We start from the raw sequence: 20,187 nt of genomic DNA on the forward strand, positions 1-20,187 counted from the left end.
GAGGAGATGCTAGTGAATATTCTTCTTTGCTTCTGCTTATGTTACAAAGTGATAAAGCCAGGGCGTGGACTGCAGCAGCAATATTGGTTTCATAATGTGTGTGCTGGGGTCACACATCTTACTTCTTACATGACATAAAAAGGCACCTGTAAAACAACCTCAGCGTTTCTATTTTCCACTTAAAAAGCAGAAATTATTTAAATCAGACTGGATAATTCAATTGAAAAAGCTGGGTTGTGATTCTGCAGCACACGGTTTGGCCACTCTTATCTTTCACAATACGTGTAGCCTTAGCAACTAGGTTTCTCTTAACAAAAAGATTCCATAAGCCAAATATTTCGGGAACAAATTTCCTATTGGTTTGATTGCAACACCAAGATTCTGTCTCTCCAAAATAAAATAAAATCTATCATATTAAACTTTCTTTGTTCTAAATAAAGGAAGATGCTGAAATACAGATCTCATTCCTGAAACAGTGTGCGCGTTTTGTTTTGTTTTGTTTTTACAAACAAGAAATCTATCACATATTTAAAGCACATAAAACTGTGGTGAATAAGAGTCATTGTTTTTTTGTTGTTGTTTTTATTTAATGTAAAAGTCACATTGTAAAATACTTTTTTGTCATATGCTATACAGCATTACAAAAACATGCTTTATATGGATTTGTAGTGTTATTAGACCAACAGTATATTTTATTTACACAAAAAGGAACACATTTTAGCCAATCTAAAGTTGTTTTCTTAGCAAAATATATATTTTTTTATATCAGAAAGCTTCCAAAAGGAAAATAAAACAAATCTGTATGCAATTTCATATTGAAATTTGTAGAAAATACAAATACTGCAAAATTAAAGAAAAGAAAGAAAAAGAAACATAATTCTGCCTAGGAATTCAGCACATCTTAAACAAATATCATGATCAAAGAAATAAATCAACTGAAACAAGTCATCTGTAGACAGATGTAACCTTTGCATGTAGATAGAACAGATTCCTATATCAGAGACAGCTGACAAATTTTTGCAAATGTATACAATAGATAAAATAAGTGCTTGCATTGCTAGTGATATAAGATGTGTGCATTACACATGTTTATTTCTTTAACTAATATATTTGTTTTAAAGAAAAGCCAAGAGACCCCTTTTCAATTTATTCTTCATGTTTTAGTTAAATTACTTTCAGGAATTTTGCTATTTGATCAAAATACCTTCTGCCTGAAAAAAACTAAACAAAATAACTGTCAAACAGTAAATCATTTAGAAGAAAAATGAATATGTATAACAATCAGATGCATTGTAGTCCAAAGGTTAATTGGTTTTGTAAACATTGTAATCAAAATAGTTCATTTGCATGGGATTTTTTACAAACTTGCACCAAATGAAACATTTAATTTAAAAAAAAAAATCCCAGTCTCTTCTTTCACCTCCTCAAAAGCAATTATGGAACTGCATAATTTAAAATGACTACACTTAACTCCTGGGATCATTCTTGTATAAAGTAATGAATGCTCTGTAGAAGATGACATTTTGCCTTACTCTACACCCAGAACACTAAGAATGTTGTATTTTCACCTGCAGGCTGATTACATCCTTTGGGGGGAAAAAAGTTTTTATACCATAGCAACATTTCCTCATGATAAAGATGTTTTCTGCTTTGTATGGTTTTCATTCCAACAGACTGGGACTATCCTATGAATTCAAAGTGAAAAATGCAGTATGAAGTATAATCCAAACGGAGGTGTCTTAAGAAGGCATCTAGAGGAGCTGGTCTGGGAGGCCAGAGAGGAGAGAGAGCAAGTCAGGGCAGTCAGGCACCTGGGGGAAGGCATAACTAATCACTCTGTAGAAGATGAACTAAAGATGAATTAAAAGACCTTGAGATATATATCCTCTAGCTGCCAGTGTCAGTTCTAGCTTAACCTTCATTTTGACTCTGCTTTTTAAAACAAATCAGTGTAAATCCAGCACAAAATAAACTAATTCTATCATAGATTCTTACATTTCAGAAGCTTATCAAAATTGTTTCAATTAATTTCACCACGGTGCTCAGTCCGTGCCATTTTTTATGAGTAGTATAAAGATTATGCCAGGATATTGACCCAGCAGCTGTACTTTGAAATACTGGAGAAGGATACTAATGTCAAGTGAGAGGAGATCACCTTTACTTCATATCTGATCTTAAAAGGAGCACACTGGTTGTGGCACAGTGGTAAGTACCATGTATACTTAGTAAGTGTGGTTTTCTTTTCTTGCCAAGTATTGACCAGACTCAAAACTGCTTAGTATCCAAGATCTGATTCAAGTTGGTGCAGCTGCAGGCTGCATACAAATTATACACAGATGCATCTGTTCCTTACAGTGATAAAGACCTCAGGAGAACGCTGTTATGACACTCATGCTGTTGCACAACTAAAAATTTTTTTTTTCGTTTTTCAACGTATGAACAGGGTGCCGGGTTATTAACAAGTGGAGACTTCTAATCTCATTGTGATCCTCCAAGTGTGAGTATGCTATTAATTCATGACCCTCGCGACTTTCTCTAGAAAGATTAGATTGAACCATTAGCCAAGTCTCATCACTGTAAAGAAATCCTGTCAGAGAAGAATAACTAATTTTGTATCTGTTTTAAAGATGCATACACTGGTAGTTAGTTTCGGTGTGTTTATGTAATGAAGCCACCTATAAATGATTTGTACCAATGAGTGTTAGACTTATAGCTGTTATATAATAAGGACAAAAGCCAATAAATAATCTGAATGAGAGTCAATATTTGAGCCTCCTCTGCCAACAGAAAATTAAATTTTAAGCTGTAGCTGATTACTGCTGATCTGAATTACCACTGAGTTAAAGATTTTTTAACCTCTAAGGTAATCTGCGTTAGACGTCAGTCCTTTTACAAGTACTTAATTATTAACAATTTCCCCATTGCAGCACCATACCTCATCTCAGATGCTAAACTCACCAAAGTTAGAAGGCATTAAGAGCCAGGGCTTGTTAGCCAGTCCCAAACATGGATCATGTTTAATCTAAATACTCTCCTGGAAGCTGAGGTCTCTTCCAATCATCCTTGGCAACCTTATTTTATTTTGATAGAAACCAATTAGTTTTGCAGTTAAAGGAAAGACAGCTTCAAGTTTCCCTTCTGCATGGGCTAAAGAACTAATTAATCACATAATCATTTAGCAATTATTAGACTTTATTTCTAAATGACTGCATTGCCTTAACTCCCCAGGAGTCTCATACATCAGCGAGACAGAAGAGGTCAATTCCTCGTAGCTCATGCTGCGAGAAATATTAAACACAGGCTGAGAATGGCAGCCCCGCCAAAAGGAGGTGCTAATTGATTAACAGAAACCAAGCCTGATTCCTAGCAAATGATGGCAATGATGAGAAGGATAAAAACATAATTTATATACCTTGTAAAACTAATTACAAAATGCCAGTGGTATGGCGACAGATGGACTGTTCTTGCTATCCCTATGAACAAACACCAAGTGCTAACTGGTGTTGAGTGCTGTCATGAATGATAGCAGAGACCCTTTGGGGCAGGAGAGACACTATTTGCAGAGAAACTGATGGATGTCTTTCAGCTTCAAAGGAGATTAAATAGTTTATATACCGGAAGTGTTCCATTAAGACCATATCAATGGATTCAGTGTGTTTCGATGGTAAACACAAAGAGGGCAGTTTGTGTTTCATGATTGTTACAAGTGTAACAAGCTTAATACTTTGTAAAGGGGTGGGAGTGGAATAGTGTGCTGTAATTGAGTCTTTTATAAAAGGAACCCAACTAACACTAAGACGGGACGGATTAGACCTGAGTTGGCCGACTGGAGTGCTGGTGAATTATAAGCGTTAGTGACTTTCTTTTTTCTTTAAATGTAGTAAGTTAATTTAACTCAGGAGTCCCAGAAGGCTGCAGCATGTTCATGTTTCTCTTTTTATTACTTAACTGAACAAAATAGCTGTTTAAGTGGGGTTGAGAGCAGAATTATTAAATTACAAAATTCTGATGCAGTGGTAACTTAAACCAAAAATATTTGGTCAACTGTTGGCCCCTCCTAGATGTGACTCAGAAATTGATGTAAGGGGCATGGCAACTGTGAATATCATAACACTTTCTATAATGCCAAATCTTTACAGTGGTTTTCAAAAGTATTCACCCTGCATGGACTATTCCACATTTTATTGTGTTACAACATGACATGAGTGGCAAAAACTCATGATTAACTCTATTGTGATCAACACAGAAAATGTCCATTATGCCAAGGTGAAATATAGCATCTGCAAATTGTTCTAAATGAAATACAAAACAGAAAATAATTGAATGCATTAGTAATCACCCCCTTTGCTATGACATACCTGACTGAGCTGTGGTGAAATCAAGTCAGTTAATTAGTTGAATGGAGTCCAGCTCTGTGCAATTAAAGTGTGTCACATGACTTCAGGTAAACACCTGTCTCTGGGAGGTCCCATAGTTGGTTAGTACAATTCCTAACAAAAACTACATCATGAAACTCCTGATTAAATCCATTCTGATTCCATTTTGTAACACAATGAAATGTGGAAAATTCCAAGGGGGGGGGGGGGGGGGTGAATACTTTTGAAAGCCACTGTAGCTACCAATGAAAATTGTTGTAATTTACATCCAGACCTTTTAACTGGTTTTGTCAAAGATAATAGATGACACTTTACAAAACAGAAGATACCGTAGCAAAAAACATTGTGGCAGAACATTGTGGCACAATTGAAGTACCCTTACAACTATTAACTTTATTTTAAATAAAAATATGCCAAATTAGAAACTGAACTGAAAGAAATGTGATCATCCCTGTCCGTGGACTGTGATTGTTCATTACAATTAACATTTTACGTCTAGTGCAAGGCATAGCATGTTAATCAATCTCACGAAACCGGACTAATTTAAATTCACATTCTCTTAATATAATATAGCTATGTAATCCAAACACAATATGGTTGTAGCAGCTGGATAATTAATTGCTAAACAGCTTTCTGTCTTCCATTTCCTTTGCCCCAGGAGAAGTATGTATCCCTGTCATGTTTATATACTGTACTACTACTTAAAGGAACACATTATGAAACATTCTTGGTTTGAATGCAAACAAGCAACAGGCATCTCCAAACTGTAGTCAGTGACAGACAGCGCTTTTCCACCGACGAGGAGCCGGTGCCTGATTTGGAACCATTTCTTGCTTTTCCACCGCAGAAGAACCGGCTCCGTTCCGGCGCGGAGCCGCTTTTTCTGGCACCAAAAACTTGCTGGTCTGGAACCTAAGAACCAGTGACGTCAGGGCCGGGGGCGGGGTTAAGTCGTCTCCACAGAAAGTGATTGGCCGGAGCGCAGCCGCCGTCATTACCTGGTCCGGTGTGACGCCGAATCCAGCGCCCCTACGAGTCATGTTTGCGCATGATTCATAATTTATGAATACATTAATTTTCTTAACACAGGCGAATTACACAAAACACACATATTCTACAGTAAGAGAAGATCACATACACAGTAAGATCTGTTACAGTGATGCGCTCTGTGCTCACACGCCAGCAGTGCTGACAATTGATTATTATTATTATTATGTATTTGTTAGCAGACGCTCTTTCCACACATAAGAGCATTGCTGCGTGTCTGGCAACAGGGACAATGCAACAATGAATTGTGACCATCATCCCAGACTTCAGGATTAAGCACAATTTCCCATCAAACCATCAACATCAGCTGAGATCATCCGACAGTTTATTGATCTGCCACGACTGCGCGCAAATACCCCCAAAGACAGCCGCATCCATAATCAATAGTCATTGTTTTTTAAACAAGAATAAAAGTAAAAATACGCCACAAAATGAATGAAAATGTGAACTGTGTGCACGGTGACGAATGCAAGTTAACTCTAACTTGTATTTTATTCAATACAGTAAAAGTGTCTGAAATAGCGAATCGGTGTAAATCCCTTAATGCATCAATAAAAATAAATAAAAATAAAACGCTGAGTTATCTTTGCATATTCGTATAGTTGTATTTTAGTTTCTGCTACATGTGTGATCTTGCGTTTTTTTGTTTTGTTTGTACAGTGTATCTGTGCTGTGTGTAGACGCTTTAATGAGTTTGATTGTGATGTTAAATAGGGTTTAAAGTCGCAGTCGCCTCGGTGCTGATTATTACCGCCGTGTTTCTCTTCTACTCCGCGCTTGGGAACGCCCACATCCAGTGACGTCAGCGTTCCGTTCCAAAACCGGTTCGCAAAAAGATCAGCTGGTTCCCAGGCCGAGCATCGGCTCCGGCTCCAGCACCGGCTCCTTCTCAGTGGAAAAGCGCTAACAGGGCCTCACATATGGCTCATATATCCAGGTATACTTTAGAATACCTCCATCCCTGAGGGCTTTGGGACTGGAGAAACCAAAACAAACAAAACCATGCTGCCTCTGTAGTTTACAGACAGTTTGATGTTCAGAGGTTTCTCCTGCTTCTGTCCTGAGATGAAATAACCTGATGATGTCACAGTTATTCTGAAGATCCAGAACATTCCTATGCCCTCAGATTTGAGCTAGCCTCCCAAACCACACACGTGACTTCAAGCCTGGGTTTATTTTCTTACAACTTTCTTTCGTCTTTCTGCTCCTATAGTAACTGTCCCACAAGCATTCACCTTCTTTATGAGGATGACTACAGTGGTTTATGTATTTATTTATTGTTGCTGTCACTTACAAAACTCAAGTTTTATTTTAATGTGTGACTTTTCACATATGAAAAACACAGAACTCAGTAAATACAAAAGCAACTTTTATTTATTCTGTATAGTTGTCTTTTTCCGCTGCGAGGCAGAGATGACCTAAGTTGTTTAAAACATCTGCTGCTACAACTTAGATACTTCAGGAAACAATGTTCAAAAATCTGTGTTAGATGAAAATACACTTCACAGTTTTCTCCAAGCATTAAAATCTATGATCATACTTCCAATAGTGATGTTTGGAATTTGGAAGGATTCCAAGTTGTATTTGTGGTGTCACAGATAACCCTAATCAATATTTTTCTGGATAATATGGGTGATATAAAATCAATCTTGTTATCCAAGCTACTATTTTATTGATTCGACTGATTTGCAGAACTCTGCTTCAGTTCATTTTGTGTGTGTATGGGGGGCTTAATTTGGTTTTCAAAACTAATTTGACTTTTCCTTTTAAAAGTCTAACATTTTAATTGATTGTTTTTTAATATCATAACAGTGTAATTACATTTTGTGAGTACATCACTAAAACAAAATGAAGCATTGAAGTTTCCCCACTGTATGTATGATTTTATACTATTTAAATGATAAAGCCGAACAATAGCAGATCACACTGACTGGGGGAGTGATAGAAATGTAAATCGTATCCTAATGGGTGTATTGTCAGATCGGTGATTCAGCGGGTTAGTAAAGGTCAGATGAGTGAGGTTGGACTCAAAGCTTTAATCCCTGCTGACACCAATCCCCTGCTTTTCACAGGCAAAAGAGCTACATCATTACTGCAGCAGAAGAATATGCTCTAACTGGAGCAGCAAATTGTTTATTAAATTTAATAGCTTAGCACGAAATGTAATTTCCTTAAGCAGCATGTATGTGGGCTTTCAGCCTTCACAATAACCAAGTAGTCTTTTTCTTGGCACTGCTATCAGGATGAATAGAAAATTGAACTCCTCCTTCCAACAATAAGCTAAGTTGAGGCTTCTAGTGTTAAAATGGCCACATAATTTAAATCAGATATTGTATTCTGCAACCTGAAGTTACCTTTACATGCAATGCAACTGAGTTAGAGCACACTGTTTTACAGCACATGCTATATAGTAGAATGCCAAATTTAACATTTTTACATACATTTAAACAAGTGTCCTTTTGTTCACATTGTCAGTGTATGCATATTTTATCACCAATGTGCAAACAGACAAGTGCTAAGAAAGTGCTAATCAAATATATCACAATTAAATTTGCTTGCTTCTCCTGAAATGTTGACATCAAGTGATACTTCTTATAAAGCAATAATATTGAAAGTTATTTAAAAAAGGTACTCTGTTAATCTTTTTTCCAAATATAGGGACTGGATATATCAAAACATTGATACTTAATTACAGACAGAGCAATTGAAGGCTGGTTTGCATTTGGTAGAGTGAGGAATCATCTGTCAAAACAAAAAGCCGCCATCGAGAAGTGTACATGGAAATGCAATTTAGCTTAGAGAGATTATCTGGTGGGTCAAAGTTTTGATGTGGTCTAGGTCATCACCAGACTTAATAATTATCCCCGGGAAAAACCTGCATTGCAACCTCACACACAAGGTCTGTTCTCAGCTGGATGAAAGACTCATACAATTTCTCCTATCTCTCTCACACCATTCAGACAGTTTTACATCTTTAAAAGGCCTGTGATTTGCCTCACCTAATGGTATCATTTCTTTGGCTTTAAGCTTCGTTATAGTCACTGCATAACATTTACTAATGAGTCACAGAGCGGCACGAGTTAAAAGAATAATGATGTTCACACCAAGAGTCTCTAATTATAAGCACACAATGTCTATGCTTATCTCTGTATCACTATCGGGCATGGGATGAAATACAGAGAAAGAGAGATTTAAGGGCAGAAATATAAAATCTTGGCACAGAAACAACTCCAATGCGCAGCTCGTTAAATATGTTTTCACACTTCTGCAAGTTATAGAGAAGCGTGGGCTTTCAACTTTTGCTGAATCTGACAAGCTGCTTTCACACCAAAAGCGTCAAACTATAAGAAGCAAAGATTCCTATTTTGGGTATTTACATATTTAAAGTTATTAAAAATATTTTTATTAAACATCCTTACACATATTGATTTGTACACACATTGTAGGAGGCGTAAAACATTTATTTAACCATTATAAAGACAACCCAAAGAACAGTAGGGAGATCGTTTGTGTCCTACGAATTGTGTGGACATATTTCCAACACATCTAAAAACTTTTTTAGGCAGCAGGCTTAGTATGAAATAAATTAAGATAAAATAGTTTGGGGGTTTAGATCCTTTCATAGCTTGCTATCCCTCCTCCATATTTCCCCAAATCAGGGAAAGATGAGACATAAGGAATGAAAACATGTGCTTTACGATTTCCACTTTCTATAAATGTACAATTGCAAAATATACTGTATTAAATATTGTATGCTTAGATCTAGAACTGTCGTTGCACAAGGCTCTGATCTAGTTAATCTAGCGCCTGCTTCTCAATGCATCCCAGCCTGATCCCCAAGTTAAATTTACTCACACGTCCCCTATCTTTCCATAGCTTCAGGTATTAAGAAATAGAAGGCGGCTTCTACATTTCCCATCAGTGTGCAGATCAATTTTCACAAAGAATTTGTCCGCTGATATGATGATGGTGTGAATATCTGCCTAGGCAGGCTTCCTTACATCATCAAAATACGGTATTATAATAACAAGCAAAATGCCTTCTGCGATTTTTAACACAGAGAATATCAATCAAAGACAGCTTTCAGTTTTGCTTTAATAACATAAATGGCCAAAAACTTTAGCACATCATGCAGGTAAACAAATGAAAGTATACGTATATTATATATATTATATATACCAAAATTTAGATTCAATAATTACTACATTTTACTGGAAGAATAAAAAACCTTGGATTAAGTTAACCACACTACATAAAAGTAAGCTACAAGAGGTCTGGATGCACCACATTTTTATCATTACTACCTGGCTAATGGATTGATCTACAATATATTACAAAATGGCTATACTCAAATAAACAGATCAATCCGTGGATAGAAATTGAACAGTATGTATCCAAAGAAATTTCAATTAACGACTTACCTTTCATAAGCCCAACTGTTAAATGTCATAACTGCTTCAAGAGCACTGTAATCTCCACAACCCTGACAGCTGGGTGGAAAATGAACAAAATCACTCATTCTATCATGACACCCTGCAAATTCACCGCAATATGGTCTAATCCTGACTTCCTGATTAATAAAACGCCAATAGTCTTCAGCATTTGGAAAAGGAAAGGTATCACACATTTACATCACATATTTAAAAATAATAACCTCCTCGCATTCAATGATTTGGAACAGAAGTTTGGAATCGGTAAAGAACAATATCTCCAATTAAAAAATGCTATCAAATAAAAAATAATATAATCAATAAAAATCTACAACCCTCTCCAAGAAACCATTATCAAAATTATATAATTATCTTATCCAAAAATGACAAATGACTGGGACACAAATCTGCTAGAATATATTTACAGTGAGTAATAACACCCTCACATAACTGATACAATACAAAGTCATTCACAGAACGCACATTACCCAGCACAAAATGTTTACAATGGGTTTCATAGGGTCTGATACTTGTTCACACTGTACGCTGAAAACCCCTGAAAATTACTTTCATGCCTTTTGGCTCTGTCCACCGACTCAACACTTTTGACAAGAAGCGCTCTTGTGGCAATGTTTTCTGGTCACAACTGTGAAATACAAAATGTATAAGACCTATCTAGGTAGCTAATTAATACAATCTACTAGACTAAACGATTTACTTTTCCTCTCCAAACCACACTCAGACTGCCGCTCTACATTCGGAAACATACCTGTGCGTTCAAGTTGCAGCGAATACAAAATAAATAGCAATAGCTGGCTGTGTGTGTATTCATGTGTTTGTTGCTCCTCTTTCCTTTTCTGTCATATTATAATTCTGAAACACTTTGATCCAGGTACTTAATAAGTCAGTAATTATGATTATGAAAAGTAATTAAAAGTCATTATTTTTCCACATCCTTAACCACCCTACCTCTGCTTCGTTGCTCTCCATGAAATATGTCCTCCTGGACTGAAGACTGTGTAGATGTCATATATTTAAAAAAAACCTTGATATTGCGGTTTGCCAAATCAACGAACATACCAACACTACAATGTCAACAAATTAATTCGTATTTTGAAACATACCGACAAATATTCTATCAGAAACTAAAAGTTGAGTTCCCGTAGACTTGTTGGCTACCCGCCAAAGTGGCTGGTACAATTGACAGATTTACGTGCCACTGGGTAAATCTACCTACATTTGGCAGGTGGCGGGTGTTAATTTTATTCTCTGTATATATATATTTACATAGAGACGGGTGACACATTAAAGGAAAAACCTGAATAAGTGAGTGGAGGAACATAATGAATCCAAACAGGTATACTGCACGATACAATTAAGCAATTAACATCATGCTGATGTTGATCTCGATTTTGGATCAAGATGGCAAGAGGAAAGGATCTAAGTGACTTTGGAAAGAGGGGTCATTATTGGGGCACGGATGGCAGGAGCTTCAGTCACAAAGACACTCAACTGGCTCGTGTTCTGGACAAGTGGGCGAGTGCATGTGTGGCGACACCATGAGAACGGTACAGGCCTTGACCCCTACAGTGAGGGGGTCCGGAGGCTCTGTTATGCTGTGGGGGGCATTTTCCTGGCATGGTTTGGGTCCACTTGTCTCCTTAGAGGGAAGAGTCACTGCAAATCATGACAAAGTCATTCTGAATGATCACCTTTATCCTATGGTGAAACATTTCTATCCTGATGGGAGTGGTCTCTTCCAGGATGACAATGCCCCCATCCACAGGGCACAAGGGTCACTGAATGGTGTGATGAGTATGAAAATGATGTGAATCATATGCTATGGCCTTTGCAGTCACCAGATCTCACCCCGATTGAACACCTATGGGAGATTTTGCACTGATGTGTTAGACAGCGCTCTCCACTACCATCATCAAAACACCAAATGAGGGAATATCTTTTGGAAGAATGGTATTCATCCCTCCAGTAGAGTCCAGAGACTCGTAAAATCTGTGCCAAGAGCACTGAAGCTGTTCTGGCGGCTCGTGGTGGCCCAACACGTTACTGAGACACTTTATGTTGTTTTTTCCTTGAATGAGTAAACCGTCTGTACACACACACATACATACACATGTACATAATTGTAATTAATTCATCTTTTGGACATGGAGTCAAACTGTTTACTCAATAGCTTCCATAATTTTAAATAAGCATGAGATCTATGTATACAAAAATGTTCCTTAAGATGCTATTAGTGTCTCAGAAAACTAAAGATGATCACCAGATGGTAAATAAAGTGAAACCGTCTGTCTCAGTTCATCTGTGCTAAATGACCTTATAAACTGTTTACTGAGAGAGCACTGACTCACCACGCAGCCCGTAGAGTCCAGCTTTCGGTCCGAGATGCAGCGGAAGTTTCTGCTGCAGCCACCGTTGTCTTTGGAGCAGTCGCGCACCGGGCCAAAGGAGTCCAGAAGGACCTCCAGACTGTCAAAGGCTGAAGAGATCATCAGCTCCTCTCTGGAAAGCAGAACAAAAGTAGAATTGCGAGTAACTTACCTGCCCAAGATCTATACCACATCAAAACATATCTATCCATATGTATATATATGGTAGATACACAAACAAAATACTTTGCAATACTATAGAGATCATGGCTGATTGTTTTAAAATCTGTTTTCAAAGCCTCACACTGCTGCAAGAAAAAGATACTGCTTGTTGAATATAAATGCCATCAAATTTTACATGGCCATTCGTTGTTGATTTTATAGCTTGATTTTGCCCTGAGACATCTGTTTGGATGCTATATCCAAAAGACTTTTGGCTTCAAAATATTTAGATGTCACTGATTTCAAATGAATAGTAATTCAAATGTGAGAAGTAATTCTTCCTGATTAAGAGACTGAGTGCCAGGCTTCCTTAATTGCCTGATGATTGTGTAGAATGCAAAGTAATGCGGGAACACTGTTGGGAGTGCTAGAAAAACGACTTAAGATTTAATGATAATCCACAACTGGCATTAAACTAGCCTCAAGAAGCGAGGAATGGTTTCTTTTATTCTGCAAATAATATAATTTTCTTTTCCTTTCGCGATCATGCTGACACTGCCTGGAACAAACAATTTTGATATTTCATTAAATTTCCCTTGTAAAGGTGATTTTATCTATCTTACCAATTTCCTTTTGTAATAGATCATGGAGTCATCGTTATGCATTTAGACAAGTAGCTAGCTAATCCAATAGACCAGCGAAGTCATTAGAGGATGTGGAAGCAGGTGGGAAATCGTTCTCATTTCAGTTGTTTTCAATTGACTAACTTTATGAGAAATAATTCCATAAGGACTGTCTTGCATTTCCTAAAAAAATACATACTCACCTTTTCGGCAAGCGAAAAAAGTAATATTTGTGTATTCAATTCCCCAAAACAGGCACCACAATAACACAAACCTGTTAATACCAGAACCACAGAACCAAAACTGCAGCAACATTGTTGAAATGTAAGTCACAAATTAGTAGACCATGCTTACTGTTAACCAAACAGATGCTACAACATTAATTAGTAATATGAACAAATTAATACAGCATATTGTTGCTTAACATTTTAATATGTGAAAAATGTTGAATAATTGCATACATCTGCTCTTAATCACCTATCTAAGTCTTCTCAATTAGGTGAACTGGTGCTTCCTGCATTAAATGCATTTCATAATATAATAAGTGGTTGACTAATGTTAATACTGTACCTAAACCAATAACAATCATCACTGAGAAACACTTTTGTCATGTATGCTTTGCTATTTCATGTATCTTAACTTTAACTAAATTTCTATATCTTAAAAGGGAAAGTAAATTAAACAATATATAGGAACTAAACTTTTCAAGTAAAGTAAAGTTGTAATAAGCTGTTGATGGGTACAAAATAATTATGAATTATGTAACATTTTCATTACTAAATGATTGCATGAGAATTATTGCTTTTCCGCTTTACTTTATCTGCAACGTCAAATCATATTTTATTAGATTAATTAGATTAATTAAGATACACTTTACAATAGGTCTCCCAAATTTATTTTTTTAACATAATAAGAACTTAGTAACTACATGCTATGACACAGCCTTGTGTCATTCAATGCAATGCAGGTGTGTACTGTCCTAATTTGCTACAAGTGGGGTACTTAACAGCCCCTCGGACCTCTGCGCCAGCAGTTAGCACCAGCAGCCTCAGTGCCCCCATTCCAAAGGGCAGGGACTGCAAGGAGATGCTGCACAGCAACACCAGGCAGCCATGACAAACTCTCCGATTCCAATCTAACCTCATCTCCCTGCCTCTCCCCTCCTCCTCTCTCCCCTCTACTCCACTCTCCGGAGATCTGTGGAACTGCCACTCAGCTTCCAACAAGGCCGACTTCATCTCGACCTTCACCTCCCACCACTCTCTGGATTTCCTCGCTCTCACGGAGACATGGATCTCCCCAACCACCCCTACTGCCCTATCCTCTCTGTTTGTCCTGTCCCACTCCCCCTGTCTTACTGGGCAGGAAGGAGGAACAGGGCTCCTGCTCTCCCTTTCTCTGCCCCCCACTTTCTCTCCTCTATTATGACTAACAGCTTTGAATTCCACGCAGTGGAACTCACCTCTCCCTCTCACCTCTTCCTTCTAGTTCTCTACCGTCCTCCCGGTCCACTCGCCTCCTTCTTGGATGAACTAGACTTTCGTCTCTCCTCCCTCCCCTCGCTGTATGTTGGATCTCTTCTGTTCTCCGCTCAATCCGATCCAGTCTGCGTGTCACTGAACAGAAGTGGAAAAGGACCAAACTCCCAGCTGCCTTTGAACTTTACCGCTCTCTACCACATTCTCCTCCTGACTCACCTCACCCAAGAAGTCTTACTGCCAATCATTCTTTGAATCCACTGTCAAAAACCCCACAAACTCTACTCCACCTTCTCCTCCCTCTCTGCCCCCCCTCCCCCTCCCTCTCTCTCTGCTGATGATTTTGCCTCCTTCTTCTCCAAGATCACAGACATCCGCAAGCTCTTCAACAGTACACCCTCCTCTCCCATCACACCCAAACCTCCCACCGATCAAGCTTCCATTTCTTCATTCTCACCTTTCTCGGACTCTGAACTTTCCTCTCTCCTCCGAAGATCACAAACCTACAATGTGTGCCCTGGAACCTCTCCCTACTCACCTCCTCCAAGCGACCGTTCCTGATCTACACCCCTTCATCTCCTCCCTCCTCAACTCCTCACTCCTCTCTGGATGTTTCCCCTCTGCATTTAAACAAGCTGCTGTCATCCCAATCCTCAAGAAATATACCCTTGACCCCACCTCTCCTCAGAACTACCGCCCTATCTCCCTACTCCCCTTCCTCTCAAAGACCCTTGAGCATGCTGTCCACTGTCAGCTCTGCATTTCTGTCCCAACACTCACTCCTGGATCCTCTGCAATCCGGTTTCCGCACAGCTCATTCCACAGAGACGGCTCTCCTGGCAATCACTGACTCCCTCAGCTGTCCTCGGGCGGCCTCCCTCTCCTAAGTCCTCATCCTCCTTGATCTCTCTGCAGCATTTGACACCGTTGATCACTCCATCCTCCTCTCCTGCCTCGCTGACCTTTGAATCTCTGGGACTGCTCTAACCTGGTTCTCCTCCTACCTCAACGACCGGACATATCAAGTGACATGGTAAGGCTCCTCATCCACCCCCCAATCTCTCCTCACAGGCGTACCCCAAGGCTCTGTCCTAGGCCCCCTCCTGTTCTCTCTCTACACTCACTCCCTGGGACCCCTCATTGCATCCCATGGTTTATCCTACCACTTCTACGCAGATGATGCCCAAATCTTCCTGTCTTTTCCATCATCCGACACCTTCATTCCCTCTCGCATCTCTTCCTGTTTTTCTGCTATCTCTGTACTCGCACCACCTCAAGCTCAACCTTTCCACATTGGATCTCCTCTTTCTTCCCCCTTCTTCCTCACCTTCAGCTGATCTCTCAATCTCAATCCCCTTTGAATCTATGACACTCTCTCCCTCTTCTTCTGCTAAGAACCTAGGAGTCACCCTCGATCCTGTGCTCTCCTACACCCAGCACATCACCACACTGACATGCATCTGCAGATTCTTCCTGAGCAACATATGCCGAATCCGACCTTTCCTCACCGACTACTGGACTCAGCTGCTCGTCCAATCACTGGTCCTCTCCCGCCTGGACTACTGCAACTCCCTCCTGGCCGGCCTGCCTGCAACTAATACCCGCCCGTTCCAGCTCATCCAGAACTCTGCGGCTTGTCGGGTATTCTCTCTTCCCCGATTTGCACACGCTACTCCACTGCTCCGCTCCCTCCACTGGCTCCCAATACTGGCACGCATTCAGTTCAAGACACTGACCCTCATCCACCGCTGTCTCGACCACACTGCACCAAGCTACCTTCAGACCCTCGTCTCCCCATACATCCCCTCCAGACCACTGCGCTCTTCCAGTGCCAGAAGACTAACTCTGCCTCCTCTCCACTCCTCTTCCTTCAGAGCCGCTCCTTCTCATCCCTGGCCTCTAAGTGGTGGAACGACCTTCCCACTGAAGTCAAAACAGCAGAGTCCTTGACCTCCTTCCGGCACTCAAGACACATCTTTTCAGACAGTATTTGTAATTTAGTCCTTTACTCTCCTGTAAGATTGCAATTTACAACATTTTATCATACTGCTTGCCTTCCGTTACTAGTACTCATATTATTTTGATTTCCCCTATGCTCCATTTCCCGTGGCCCTTGACTGTGACCTAACATCTTGTCTGCACTCAGTTTTTACAATCCAGGATGTAAGACCCCATATATTTTATACACTTGTGTAAATTGGAATTTGTAAAATGCATTTTGCTTTGAATTGCACTCTTATGTAAATTGGAATTTGTAATGTTTGATGCCTTCAACTGCACTGTATTTTTGCACTTTGTATTGCACTTATATCTTGTAAGTCACCCTGGTTAAGGGCGTCTGTCAATAAATAAATAATAATAATAATAATAAGAAGAAGAAGAAGAAGAAGAATAGTGTAATTATGGATTTGTTTACATCTTAATGTGTAAAAATGATTAATGGTACATGTAAGAACACATTTGTCTGGTAAGGATGTCTTTGGAGCTATACTGGGCTTTAGAGGCATAGGTTTAAGGGAAGACGGGGGGACACGTTGCCTCCAATGATGAGAGAACCTTAAATAAATTGTCCCCCAAAACATTGTATGCCCAGCTCCATAAGCATAGGCGACACCCACCCCCCCTAATTTACATTAGGTACTATGACACTTCATATATAAATTAATTTATCTGTAACAATTTCTTTATTGTATCTTGGAAAAAAAGTACTGTGGGTGGAAGTACCAAACTAATTATACAGCTGATATAATGAGTCTTAGTTGACAGTAATGAGGTTCTCTTCCAAAGAATAACTAATGTATTCACTGTTCTACTGGTTACATCAGTGGTTGTATGTCAGAAAGACTGTATTACTCTTTGGCCCTGAAACAGAAATGGGTGATCCATTCTACACAGAGAAATGAAATTCATGTGTATTGTATTATCCTCTGATGGGCAGGGCTGTAATAACATTTAACCTTAAATTATATACACACATACGCATACATGTGTACATCTACCAGGCTCTGTAGATATAATAAATAATAAATAATAAATATCCTTGCCATTGTCTTGCCTAAACCCTGCCTATTAAGACACCCCCTACAAATGTAACATTATATATATATATATATATATATATATATACATACACTCACCTAAAGGATTATTTGGAACACCATACTAATACTGTGTTTGACCCCCTTTCGCCTTCAGAACTGACTTAATTATTCGTGGCATTGATTCAACAAGGTGCTGAAAGCATTCTTTAGAAATGTTGGCCCATATTGATAGGATAGCATCTTGCAGTTGATGGAGATTTGTGGGATGCACATCCAGGGCACGAAGCTCCCGTTCCACCACATCCCAAAGATGCTCTATTGGGTTGAGATCTGGTGACTGTGGAGGCCAGTTTAGTACAGTGAACTCATTGTCATGTTCAAGAAACCAATTTGAAATGATTCGACCTTTGTGACATGGTGCATTATCCTGCTGGAAGTAGCCATCAGAGGATGGGTACATGGTGGTCATAAAGGGATGGACATGGTCAGAAACAATGCTCAGGTAGGCCGTGGCATTTAAACGATGCCCAATTGGCACTAAGGGGCCTAAAGTGTGCCAAGAAAACATCCCCCACACCATTACACCACCACCACCAGCCTGCACAGTGGTAACAAGGCATGATGGATCCATGTTCTCATTCTGTTTACGCCAAATTCTGACTCTACCATCTGAATGTCTCAACAGAAATCGAGACTCATCAGACCAGGCAACATTTTTCCAGTCTTCAACTGTCCAATTTTGGTGAGCTTGTGCAAATTGTAGCCTCTTTTTCCTATTTGTAGTGGAGATGAGTGGTACCCGGTGGGGTCTTCTGCTGTTGTAGCCCATCCGCCTCAAGGTTGTACGTGTTGTGGCTTCACAAATGCTTTGCTGCATACCTCGGTTGTAACGAGTGGTTATGTCAGTCAAAGTTGCTCTTCTATCAGCTTGAATCAGTCGGCCCATTCTCCTCTGACCTCTAGCATCAACAAGGCATTTTCGCCCACAGGACTTCCGCATACTGGATGTTTTTCCCTTTTCACACCATTCTTTGTAAACCCTAGAAATGGTTGTGCGTGGAAATCCCAGTAACTGAGCAGATTGTGAAATACTCAGACCGGCCCGTCTGGCACCAACAACCATGCCACGCTCAAAATTGCTTAAATCACCTTTCTTTCCCATGCAGACATTCAGTTTGGAGTTCAGGAGATTGTCTTGACCAGGACCACACCCCTAAATGCATTGAAGCAACTGCCATGTGATTGGTTGGTTAGATAATTGCATTAATGAGAAATTGAACAGGTGTTCCTAATAATCCTTTAGGTGAGTGTATATACTACAGTGAGGGAAAAAAGTATTTGATCCCCTGCTGATTTTGTATGTTTGCCCACTGACAAAGAAATGATCAGTCTATAATTTTAATGGTAGGTGTACTTTAACAGTGAGAGACAGAATAACAACAAAAAAATCCAGAAAAACGCATTTCAAAAAAGTTATAAATTGATTTGCATGTTAATGAGGGAAATAAGTATTTGATCCCCTATCAATCAGCAAGATTTCTGGCTCCCAGGGACAGGACAACTGCACCGCATCAAAGGGACGATGGACGGGGCCATGTACTGTCAAATCTTTGGTGAGAACCTCCTTCCCTCAGCCAGGGCATTGAAAATGGGTCGTGGATGGGTATTCCAGCATGACAATGACCCAAAACACACAGCCAAGGCAACAAAGGAGTGGCTCAAGAAGAAGCACATTAAGGTCCTGGAGTGGCCTAGCCAGTCTCCAGACCTTAATCCCATAGAAAATCTGTGGAGGGAGTTGAAGGTTCGAGTTGCCAAACGTCAGCCTCAAAACCTTAATGACTTGGAGAGGATCTGCAAAGAGGAGTGGGACAAAATCCCTCCTGAGATGTGTGCAAACCTGGTGGCCAACTACAAGAAACGTCTGACCTCTGTGATTGCCAACAAGGGTTTTGCCACCAAGTACTAAGTCGAAGGGGTCAAATACTTATTTTCCTCATTAACATGCAAATCAATTATAACTTTTTTGAAATGCGTTTTTCTGGATTTTTTTGTTGTTATTCTGTCTCTCACTGTTAAAATACACCTACCATTAAAATTATAAACTGATCATTTCTTTGTCAGTGGGCAAATGTACAAAATCAGCAGGGGATCAAATACTTTTTCCCCTCATATATATATATATATATATATATATATATATATATATATATATATATATATATTAAGGTCACAGTTATAACAACTTAGGACACCAAAGAGACCTTTCCACTGACTCTGAAAAACACCAAAAGAAAGATGCCCCGGGTCCCTGCTCATCTGCGTGAACGTGCCTTAGGCATGCTGCAAGGAGGCATGAGGACTGCCGATGTGGCCAGGGGAAATAAACTGCAATGTCCGTACTGTGAGACGCCTAAAACAGCGCTACAGGGAGACAGGAAGGACAGCTGATCGTCCTCGCAATGGCAGACCACGCGTAACAACACCAGGTTACACCAGGAACGCACAATCCCTCCATCAGTGCTCAGACTGTGCGCAATAGCCTGAGAGAGGCTGGACTGAGGGCTTGTAGGCCTGTTGTAAGGCAGGTCCTCACCAGACATCACTGGCAACAACGGCGCCTACAGGCACAAACCCACCTTC

General features: G+C 39.6%; 1 protein-coding gene across 1 annotated transcript in view; it reads right to left on the minus strand.

The window, feature by feature from the left end:
- astn1 (astrotactin 1) overlaps positions 1-20,187 on the minus strand; it is a 218,998-nt gene that overhangs the window by 109,530 nt on the left and 89,281 nt on the right. Inside the window, exon 11 of the mRNA XM_066692128.1 lies at positions 12,223-12,373. Within this exon, the coding sequence (XP_066548225.1) occupies positions 12,223-12,373 (151 nt within the window). The remainder of the gene's footprint in view (positions 1-12,222; positions 12,374-20,187) is intronic.

This window comes from Amia ocellicauda, chromosome 19 (genome assembly GCF_036373705.1).
Source record: "Amia ocellicauda isolate fAmiCal2 chromosome 19, fAmiCal2.hap1, whole genome shotgun sequence".
In the NCBI taxonomy this organism is placed as follows: domain Eukaryota; kingdom Metazoa; phylum Chordata; class Actinopteri; order Amiiformes; family Amiidae; genus Amia; species Amia ocellicauda.